The sequence below is a fragment of the Rhincodon typus genome, chromosome 39 (genome assembly GCF_021869965.1).
Source record: "Rhincodon typus isolate 14 chromosome 39, sRhiTyp1.1, whole genome shotgun sequence".
NCBI lineage: Eukaryota > Metazoa > Chordata > Chondrichthyes > Orectolobiformes > Rhincodontidae > Rhincodon > Rhincodon typus.
The window spans coordinates 2,338,590-2,350,439 of NC_063370.1; the positions used below are offsets into that span (position 1 = coordinate 2,338,590).

At 44.4% G+C, this 11,850-nt stretch overlaps 1 protein-coding gene across 1 annotated transcript in view; it reads left to right on the top strand.

Moving 5' to 3' along the window:
* Positions 1 to 5,525: 5,525 nt before the first annotated feature.
* LOC109938654 (EH domain-containing protein 2-like) overlaps positions 5,526 to 11,850 on the top strand; it is a 29,378-nt gene continuing 23,053 nt past the window's right edge. The window contains exons 1-2 of the mRNA XM_048618142.1: positions 5,526 to 6,251; positions 8,023 to 8,026. Coding sequence (XP_048474099.1) covers positions 5,845 to 6,251; positions 8,023 to 8,026 — 411 coding nt within the window. The 5' untranslated portion in view covers positions 5,526 to 5,844. The remainder of the gene's footprint in view (positions 6,252 to 8,022; positions 8,027 to 11,850) is intronic.

Here is an 11,850-nt window from a genome sequence, read left to right on the forward strand (position 1 = left end):
AGAGTGCAGAAGCGATTTAAAGAATGATTCAGTGAGGAGGAGAGATTGAAGAAATTGGGACTGATCTTGGAAAGAAGTAGTATGAGAGAAGATCTGATTGAGGCTTTTCAAGATCCTGATTGGGCTGGAAAGAAAAATAGGCATACATTTAAAGTGTTATGCAAACGAAGCAAGGGTGATGAGAAAAACATTTTCACCCAGCAAGTGGTTAGTGTATGGAATGCACTGACTGGAAATGTGCTGGGGGCAGGTTCAATTGAGACATTCCAGAGGGACATTGGATGTTTATTTGGATAGAGATGATGTGCAGGGACATGGGGAAAAGGCAGGAGATTAGCACTAGGTAATAGAATCATTGCAAACTTGACAAGCACCCAGTACAGTGCATGCAGCAGCTCCACATACTTGTGTTATCTTGTAACAATGGCTTGCATTTATGTAGCCACTCCAAGGTAGTTGAACCTCTGAAGGAGTGTAAGCGAACAAACTTAACACCGGGCCACATAAGGAAACGCTGAGACAGGTGACCAAGAGGTGGACTTTAAGGAGCACCTTAAAGGAGGAGAAACAGACTGAGATGTAGGGAGTGAATTCCCAAGTTTAGGGCTCCAGGTGGCTGCAGACACAATTGCTACAATGCAGTAACAGTACCAGCAATGTGCAAGAGGCCAGAAATACAGGACACGGGATCTCAGGTTGGTTGAGTTTATGGAGGTTACAGAGATGGGATTTGACAACCTCAATGTGATACAAAAGTGACTGTTTCATAGCGCTTCACCGACTGTGCAGTGCTCTGAAAAGTGCTAGAAAAACACATGTGTTTTTCTGTGTTTTACCTTCAATAATAAGATCATGTCCAACTTACCATAAGCCTTGATCTGGGAAATATTATGTCACTGTGTATCAACTGTTTAACATGGAATGAAAGGCAGTCAGTTTATTTGGACTTGGTTCTGAGCTCTCAAAGCAGGAATAATAAATACCAACCAGCCTCTGATTTACTTAAGAACTAACAAGTAGTTTAATATTTTAGCATTAATGTGGCATATTAAGCACAGCTGGAACTTGCAGAAATGAAATATTGATATGTCTGTTGTCATAAAGCAGAAAATACCTGATTTCTCGCAAGCAGGCCAAGCATCTGTTTAGTTTCCTTTAATGATTTTGGCAGAAAACTACTTCAGGTCCAGATTGTACAGTGAAATGGACAGGTTAACATCCAATCATAAAATCTTTATTTGCCAATGATGCCTTTGACAACCAGGGTAAAGAAGGCTAAAATGTATCAGAAATATTTCATTTATTTTGTTTGTCCCCTTGTAGAGTTGGTGCTAATCCCATCTGTCTGCTCTCCTGCCATTCTCTACTGTACAACTGGCTATAGCCCTGCTTCAGTCACTGAACCTGTTGTTTTGACAGAGAACTTTCCGACTCCTCTATGTGACAACAAATACTGTTTAAAATCGATTTTGAGCTCAATATCCTCTCCCTTGGTTTTCCATGATTTGTTTTTAATTCATTCATGGGAGGAGGGCATCATTGGCTAGGCCAGCATTTGTTGCCCATTCCTAATTGCCCAGGGGGTAATTATGAATCAACCACATTGCTGTGGGTCTGGAGTCACATGTAGGCCAGACCAGGTAGAGATGGCAGTTTCCTTCCTTTAAAGGGCATTAGTAAACCAGATGGGGTTTTTTTTTTTTGACAATTGACAATGGTTTAATGCTCATCATTAGACGCTTAATTCCAGATATTTATTGAATTCATAGTCCACCATCTGTTGGGGTGGCATTCAAAGATAATTTACCCAGGTCTCTGGATTAACAGTCTAATGATAATACCACCAGGTCATTGCCTCTGCCTAGAGAGAGAGGGGGACAGAGTTTAGCACAGTCTGTGCTACCCTCCAGTTATTTTTCAGCACCTTTTAAATCATATCAAATACTTCAGTGGTGATTGTTTTCAGCACAGGGTCATTATTGTAATTTTTTTTTCTATTAAAAAGGGAATTGGGTAAAATTTGGAAGAAGTTTAAGATTTCCAAGGAAAGTGTGGCAGCAGCAGGATCCCTCCTTTGAACTCACTGCCTCAACGACATTCTATGAAATCAAGGTTACATGAAGGGCTGGGATTCTCCTCATGTCGTTTGAGATTTTCGATTTCTAATGATTTGTCAAAGCAGTCTGCTTGTTTCATGGTTGTTAGTGTTTGTGGGATCTTCCTGTGGGAAATGGCTGTAGCTCCAGCTACAGAGTGATACTGCTTAGCAAGACCATTTTCTATCACACCTTTGACAGCCTTTGGATGTCGCTATGGACTTTACACTCAGTGAAGCACCAAAGGAGCATAGTCACTGTTGTGATGACAAAAGCCTGACAAACAACAGCACAGCAAAATCCCCCACAATGTGATGATGGTCACATCATCTGCTAAGGTGATGGAGAGGGGGGATAAATATTTGTCAATTTGTCAGGGTCACCTGTCCAAAATGTGTTATCTTCCACATTGACCTGAAGAGAGCTGAGTGTTACACCTCGTTGAAAAGACAGCACTTCCTGATAACAATGCATTTCCTCTGGACTGGACTGAACTCAAGAGGCTGGATATTCGTGCTTCATTTTCCAGAGTGGGACTTGAATATAGGCTCCAGAAGAAAATGTCCCAAGGGCCCTGTATCAATCCCACCCTCACCTCACTGACCACACCTGTCCCCCAATAGCCCTGTGTCAATTCCAAACCAATTTCATGGTCCTCGCCCCTCTCCATAGCCCTGCATCAATCCCAAACTAATGCCACTGTCCCCCACTGTCCGCAGAGTTCTGTCTAAATCCTAAACTAATCGCACTGCCCCATTGCTGTCCTGTATCAATTCCCAAACCAATCCGCCTGTTTAGTCTCTCTGCCCGCCCCCCCCATAGCCCTGTATTGATCCCACACTGATCCCACTGCCCCATTCTCTCCACGTTATCATGTATCAATTCCAAGTTATTCTCACTGCCCTGTGCTCTCTCCTCGTGGCCCTGTATCAATCCCAAACTAATCCCACTACCCTCGTCTCTCATAGCCCTGTATTGATCCCCAAACTAATCCCACTGTCACAGTCTCTCTCCATAGTTCTGTATGAGTATCAAACTAATCCCTCCTCCTACTCCAAACCAATCCTAATGCCTTGTTCTCTTCCCTCAATCCCAAACCAATCCCACAGTCTTGCCCTGTCACCGTAGCCCACTAGCGATCCCAGACTAAACCTATTGTCCCCCAGCATGCTGTAGTAGTACAATGGATAGTGCCCCTGTCACTGGTCTAATTGTCCACAGTTCAAGCCCCTCCTGCTCCAGAAGTGAGTCATAACATCTCTGAAAAGGTTGCTTCAAAAATATCTAGCATGAATCTTCAAACTGCTCCACTATATGTGCCAGTTTTTGTCTACTTTTTAAGACCTCTGTCTCCATCATTCTTTGTGGTTAAACAGTCCTTATTCCTAGCAGTCATCTGCCTAAGAACATTTCTGAAACTGTTACTCCCCCACCACTCTATACAAATCCTTTACGGTTTAAGAAAAAAACTTCAATGAGACTTTTGTCTCCAGACAAAACAACAACTCACTTGAAGAGTGTCTGCGATATTTTATAATGTTAGAGTACAGAGTGTTAATTTTATGTTCCCTGGCGTTTATGCTGATGATTTTAAAAAGAAAATTGTAAACAAAATATAATTGTAGCTTTTCCTTCTTTTCACTAAATTAGATAACTTAATAATCAGTTAGTTATGATGATCTGGAATTGGATAGAAGCAAATTGAATTAGGAATTTTTGACGAGAAATAGGTGAAGATATTTGAAAAAGGGAGATTTAGATGATGGTAGATCCGGGATGAGAGAGTGTGGAGCCTGTGAAATAGACTCTCAGAATCATAGAATTTTACAGAACAGAAAGAGGCCATTCAGCTTATCCTATCTGTACCAGCTCCTGCAACAGTGAGTCCCATTCTCCAGCCCCATCTCCCCAGCCCTCTAACTTCTTCATTTTCAAATATATAGTCCCACTTGCCTGTGTTTTGGCCTATAAAGCTTTCTTACTCTGTATCAATTCCCAAACTGTCCAGAAGTCTCTTAAATGTTGTTACTGTACCTGCATCTACCACTTCCTCTGGCAGTTTCTTCTACATCCAAACCATTGTCTGTGTGTGGAAAGTGTTGCTCCCTCATGTCCTTTTTAAATCTTCCTCCTCTCCCCTTAAAAATAAAACCTCTTGTTATGAGCTCCCCATCCTAGGGAAAAGACCTTGCTCCATGATATCCCTCCATGATTTTATAAACCTCTATAAGGCCACCCCTCAAACTTCTAAGGTCCAGTGGAAAAAAGTCCCAGCCTATCCATCCTCTCCTTTTATAACTTAAACCCTCTAGTCCCGGCAAATCTTTTCTAAACCCTCTCCTTGGTCAACATGGACAAGTTGGACTAAAGAGTCTATTTCCAGCTGCATGACTCTACATATCCAGCTCTCTTTTGAAACCTCCTATGGAATCCGCCTCCATCACTCTCCCAGACAACACATTCTCTAAGAAGTTTCTCCTCTTCTCACTCCTCGCTCTCCTGCTGGACAGTCTTGAAATTGTGACCCTTAGTTACTGATATACCAACTAGTGGAAACAGAATATTCTTCTTTACACTCTCAAAATTGTTAATAATTTTGAACACCTCAATAAGGTCATCCCTTAATCTCCTCTGCTCCAAACAGAATAAACCCAATTTCTCAGAGTTCTGAGGAAGGGTCACTGCACCCGAAATAACTCTGCTTTCTGTCCACAGATCCTGCCAGACCTGCTGAGCTTTCCCAGCAATTTCTGGTTGTTGTTGTCTCTAATCTTTCCTTGCATTTAATATCTCCCATTCCTGGTATCGATTTAGTAAATATTCTTTAAACTCTCTCCAGGGTTTTAACAGCCTTCCTTAAATAAGAGCGCAATACCACACTCCAAAGCAAAAACAGGAATTGCTGGAAAAGCACAGCAGGTTTGGCAGCATCTGTGGAGAGAAATCAGTTAAGGTTTCAGGTCTGGTGACCCTCAGAACTCTTCCCGAAATGATGTTAACTGTGATTTCAAATGAACCTGTTAGACCATAACCCGTGAGATAGTAGGAGAGATCTGAAGAAGGGTCCAGACCCGAAACGTCAGCTTTCCTGCTCCTCTGATGCTGCCTGGCCTGCTGTGTTCATTCAGCTCTACACCTTGTTATCTAAGACCATAACCTGTGACTTCTGATCTTGTCCACCCCAGTCCAACACCGCCACCTCCACATTCATAACTTCAAACAGGGTCCGATCAATGAATTGTAGCTCTGTCCAAGAGCTAGCAAAGGTACAATGGGCCGACTGGTCTGCCTTTGTTGTTCTGGTCAGGAGTAATGGAGATAAAATAATATCGAACGCCAGATGGCGCCGGGTGGTTCCAAAACTAGTCACTTAATTTCGTTCTTTAAGCATATTTATTAGTTGAGGGGATATTGGATGTGGGGATTGGGAGGAGGTTTTATAATAATTAAGGAGTGTTTTCTGCGCAAGTTTGGAGGCTGTGCCTTAGTTAACTAACGGCAATCTCGCTCAGAGCTGCTCCCAGCAATTCCTCCCCCTAAAATTATAGTTCTGCAAAACTTCTGAAATTGTCTTTTTGTTGTTTGCTGAAGTGGCAAAGGGGCAACTTTTAAAATCGCGAGGGAGGAAAAGTATCCGGTGAACGGAAAGTTATTTTGTCTGCGTTTGTCTCTCTCTCTGTGTGTGTGTGTGCCCCTTTTTTTGTTCAGCCCCCACACCGGGAAATATCTTTTTTATTCCTCTGTCAAAATGTTCAGTTGGATGAAGAAACACGAGAAGAAGAAGGAGGAGGTGATTGAGAAGGCTCACACGGTGACAGAGGGGCTGAAGGAATTGTACAAAACCAAACTGTTGCCCCTGGAGAACTTTTACAAGTTTCACGATTTTCACACTCCTTCCCTGGAAGATGCAGATTTTGACAATAAACCCATGATCCTGGTGGTGGGACAGTATTCCACAGGGAAGACCACTTTCATCCAGTACCTGCTGGAGGAAGATTTTCCTGGGAGTAGAGTGGGACCCGAACCCACCACCGACTCTTTCATCGCTGTGATGCACGGAGAGACGGAGAGTGTGATCCCAGGAAACGCCCTAATGGTCGATGCCAACAAACCTTTCCGCAAACTGACCCCTTTTGGAAATTCCTTTCTCAACAGGTAAACAAAAATAACCTTTCCTCAAACTTCTCTCTGAGTTTTCTTTTAAAATTGCATCTCAAGAGGGAATTGGTTAAACACTTTGGGGAGGGGGAAGACAGACAAAATGTGTACATAATGGAAAAAGGGCAGTGAGTGGATTAGGGTCACACTTACAACTGTGAGCCAGAACGTACATAATGGACTGAATGGCCATCTCCTGGGCTGTGTGATTGGAGCCTATACCCCAGGCCTGATTAGATTTAGTTTGTCCCGGATTGACCAATCTTAGTGAAGACCCAATATCACTTGAATGGTAAAAAGTTGCAGCGTGCTGCTGTGCAGAGGGACCTGGGTGTCCTTGTGCATGAATCACAGAAGGTAGGTCTGCAGGTACAACAAGTAATTAGGAAGGCAAATGGAATTTTGCCCTTCATTGCTAAAGGGATTGAGATTAAAAGCAGAGATGTTATGTTGCAGCTGTACAAGGTGCTGGTGAGGCCACACTGTGTAGTACTGTGTGCAGTTTTGGTTTCCTTACTTGAGAAAGGATGTACTGGCACTGGAGGGGGTGCAAAGGAGGTTCACTAGGTTGATTCCAGAGTTGAGGGGGTTAGCTTATGAAGAGAGACTGAGTAGATTGGGTTATGTTCATTGGAATTCAGAAGATTGAGGGGGGGATGTTATAGAAACATATAAAATTATGAAGGGAATAGATAAGATAGAAGTAGAGAGGATGTTTCCACTGGCAGGTGAAGCTAGGACAAGAGGACATAGCCTCAAGATTAGAGGGAGCAGATTTAGGACTGAATTGAGAGGGAACTTCTTCACCCAGAGGGTTGTTAATCTATGGAATTCCTTGCCCAGTGAAGTAGTTGACACTACTTCAGTAAACGTTTTTAAAGATAAGGTAGTTTTTTTTGAACAATAAAGGAATTAAGGGCTACGGTGAGAACGCAGGTAAGTGGATCTGAGTCCACGAAAAGATCAGCCATGATCTTATTGAATGGCGGAGCAGGCTCGAAGGGCCGGACGGCCTGCTCCTGGTTCTTATGTTCTTATGACCCTGAGACAAACGAGCAGAGTAGGCCATTCAACCCGTTGAGTTTGCCCCCCTATGTCATGGTCAGAAATCACAGGACACATAGGTTATAGTCCAACAGGTTTATTTGAAAACACAAGCTTTCGGAGCCTTACTCCTCCTACAGATGTTAGAGGAAGAGGTAATATCAGACACAGAATTTATAAGTAAAAGATCAAAGGGTCACATCATTGATGAGGATGTACTAAACAAACCTAAGATGCTGTTAAATCTTTAATCAGTTAGAAGGTTCTAATTGATATGCATATGTAAATCCCTGAATCCTCTCACTAACACCTGAAGAAAGAGCGAGCCTCTAAAAGCTTGTGTTTTCAAATAAACCCATTGGACTATAACCTGGTGTCATGTGACTCCTGACCTTGTCCGTCCCAGTCCAACACAGGCATAGCCACATCGTGGCCCCCAGCTCATGGCTGATCTGATCAACTCCACTTTCCTGCCTTTACCCCATAACCCTCCTGATTAAAAATCTATCTCAGTCTTGAATATAGTTAATGACTGGAGAGCCCTGTGAGAGGCGAAATTCCTCCCAATCTCCATCTTAAATGGACGACTGGCCGCACTGAAATGATAGCCTCTGATCCCAGACTCTCCCACAAGGGGAAACGACCGCTCAGCATCTCCCCTGTAAGATCTCCTGAGAATCTTGATTGTTTAAATAAAGTCACCTCTCATTCTTCTAAAGTCAAGGTTTGTCTATTAGCCCCAGTCCCTCTTGAAGGTGCGGGTGTCGGAGAGGGAGGGAGGTGAATATTGAGCAGCGTCAGTATTCCTGGTTCTACTTGCCAGTGGCTGTAGGGGAATACTCCCATTAGCCCACACAGTGGCTCCTTCATAAAGTCACGATTCCCCAACTCCGAGCCTAAACACACTCTCCGATCATGGCCTTCTGCTGAGTGACTTTATGAAATGATAATGCCGTGTTCCGGTTGCAGAACCCGTGTCTGATAAATTCCCCTCCTCCAGCTGGAGACCATTCCTCACGGAGACTGGGCTCACCACATCAGAATTTTGATCTGATCAGTCCCATCCCACTCTGACTTTGCTGTAATCCGGCTAGCTTCCCCTTTGTGAACATAAGTGGTGATCGAATCTGCTTCCACGTTTCAAACCGCAACAACTCCGGCTTAAAAAATGTCTTTTCATTACCCTCCCCACTCCTCCCACCCTCTACTTCTTCTGTCACTGCCCTTAAACGTATCCCCCCCTCTGGTTACCCACTCTCTGACCAAAGGAAACTTCTGTAACTGACATAAACATAATGAGCAGGAGTAGGCCATTCAGCCCCTTGAGCCTGCTCTCCATCCAATCAGGTTGTGGCTGATATTGACTACACTCCTGTTTTTTTTTTATTCATTGGGATGAGGGTGTCAATGGCCAGGCCAGCACTTATTGTCCATCCCTAATTGCCCAGGGGGGCAGTTAACAGCTGCTGTGGGTCTGGAGTCACACGTAGGTAAGGATGGCAGCTTCTGTCCCCAAAGGACATTAGTGAACCAGATGGGGGTTTTTCCCCAACAATTGGCAATAGTCTTCATCAGACTCTTAATCTTCAGTGAATTCAACATCCACCATCTGCCGTTGCAGGATTCCACCCGGGTCCCCAGAACATCACCTGGGTGTCTGAATAAACTGTCCAGCGATAACACCACCCTGTCTTCACCTCCCCTAAACATTGGTCCCTATTGGTACCACAACTCCTGACAGTTTTGAACCTCTGTATTAAATATCCTGTCGCCAATGCTGCTCAGACACCTCCCTCACACGTTGTTTATTTACCCATTTGTAGAAATAGTGTTTGTCGACAGCTGCAGGACTGTGGGCTATGATTGGTGTTTCAGGACAGAAAGGAGGCTATCCCACTAGAAAGTAGGATGTCATTGTAAACCATGACTTTGAGATCGCTGTCAAAGCAGACAATAATTTTCAAACTGCAACACGTGCTTCTCTGTTTACATCCCCCTGTCTCTTTCTCTACATTAGTCCATCTCCATAACACTGCCACACTGTGAAACCTTATCCTAAATCCAGCATTGGTTCTGGGAACAGAACAGAAATGGCCATTCCCAAAGACAAAACTTCCCAACTTTTTGATTTTCTTGACACTATCTGTGATTACTTGACCAGCGATTGAAACTTCAGTGCACTGTTAATGTTGAAATAGATTGTCTGTAATAATTTTGTGCCTTCTCTCGATAATCATTTCCTTCTCTTAAGCCACTGATGTCCTGCTCTGTAATGTTACCTATCTTTGTCCTCTCCTCAATTCACCCCATAATCAAATATCCTTCCCTAACCCCAAACGCAATCACTCACCATTCTTAAATGGACACAAAACCAGTGCCTCCAGATACGACCTCACCAAAGCTGTGAGGACAATTATGGCTCTTGTGTTATTAATGTAGCTCAAATTGGCATAAAGGTCTCCTTTTTTTTATTATTTGACAAGATGTGGGGATTGCTGGCTAGGCCAGCATTTATTGCCCCATCCCAAGTTGCCCATTGAGAAGGTGGGGGTGAGCTGCCTTCTTGAACCGCTGCAGTCCATGTGCTGTAGGGTTGACCCACAATGCCTTTAGGGAGGGAATTCCAGGATTTTGACCCACTGACACCGAAGGAACGGCGATATATTTCCAAGTCAGGATGGTGAGTGGCTCGGAGGGGAAGTTCAGGGGGTGGTGTTCCCATGTATCTGCTGCCCTCGTCCTTCTAGATGGAAGTGGGTCGTGGGTTTGGAAGGTGCTGCCTGAGAATCTTTGGTGAGTTTCTGCAGTGCATCTTGTAGATGGTACACACTGCTGTGACTGAGCATCGGTCGGGGAGGGAGTGGGATGTTTGTGGATTTGGTGCCAGTCGAGCGGGAGCTGCTTTGTCCTGGATGGTGTTGAGCTTCTTGAGTGTTGTTGGAGCTGCCCCCATTCAGGGCAAGTGGGGATTATTCCCTCACACTCCTGACTTGTGCCTTGTCGATGGTGGGACAGGATAGTGGGGATTTGATGAAGGTAATAGCATTGAATGTCAAGGGGTAATGATTAGATTCTCTCTTGTTGGTGATGGTCATTGCCTGGCATTTGTGTGGTGAGAATGTTACTTACCACTTATCAGTCCAAGCCTGGATATTGTCAGGTCTTTCTGCATTTGAACATGGACTGCTTCAGAATCTGAGGATTCGTGAATGGAGCTGAACATTGTGCAATCATCAGCGAACGTCCCCACTTCTGACCTTATGATGGAGGGAAGGTCATTGCTGAAGCAGCTGAAGGTGGTTGGGCCTAGGACATCACCCTGAGGAACTCCTGCAGAGGTGTCCTGGAGCTGAGATGACTGACCTCCAATAATCACTACCATTCCCCCTAGGTGCCAGGTATGAGTCCAACCAGCAGAGAGTCTGCCCCTGATATCCAATGATTCCAGTTTTGCTTGGGCTCCTTTGATGTCACATTCAGTCAAATGTGGCCTTGATGTCAAGGGCTGTCTCTCTTATCTCTGGATTTTAGGTTCTTTGGTCAATGAGCTATTGATCCTCCTGGTCCCCTGTTCCTGGTTGAACTTGCTGGAATCGCTTACAATTGAAAGCTGAGAGACTGCCACCCCTTCAAACCTGGCCCGGCCTCCTCTCTCTCTCTCGAGTGTTCTTCTTATCCCAGGTGGACACTGCCAACCTCAGTAACTGTGATCCCTTGTGCTCGACATAAGGCAGCCATGGCATCGGCTGCTGGGCACTGAACTACAGAACCTCCTCCTAAATGCGCCAACTCTCCACCTGCCTTTCAGATTGCCCTTAAAACCTACCCCTTTGACAAACACTTTGGTCATCTATTCTCCCAACTCCTCAAGCGGCCCGTTGTTTGTTAGCTCCCCTCCTGAAGTGCTCTTGGTATGTTTTATCGCACCGTGGGCACTTTGTAAATGCAGGTTGTTGTTGTTGGTCTGGTTGGGTTGAGTGGGGAGGGGTCTTGCCTGTGGCAAGGGCCCCGACTGATTGGCTTTTGAAGATGAAATGTTCGGGTTCCTGGGCTGTTAACCTGGAGAATGTGAGGTGGTTTCTTTGTGCACTTCGTGAATGCAAATTTTTATTCAATAATCTGGAAGTAATTCAGAGCTGACGTCAGGACGAGGCGAAGTTGATTCATAAAATTGTCATAAAACCTGACAAACAGAAGGTAATGTGTCACCCTTACCCACTCTGGGCCTATATGTGACTCCAGTCCCATGCCTGCTCTGCTGTTAACCAGCCAGAGATGAGGCCTCAAAATTCACTCATTTTCAGAGCAATTAAAAACAGACAGTAAAAGCATACCCCAGAAATAAATTCACTGGAGATAAGCTGTGGGCATTTGTTAAAAGCTTCAGTGATTTGTTGACTCCGCCCCCCCTCACATTTGTGAGAAAGTGAAGAGAGAAACAGGGCCAGGAATTCTCTCACATTCTGCAAGGGAAAGAAATGACCTTATTTGTCGAGAATCTGGAATAATCCTGGTATCATAACATTTACAGTGTCTGCTGTGCCAAGCGTGA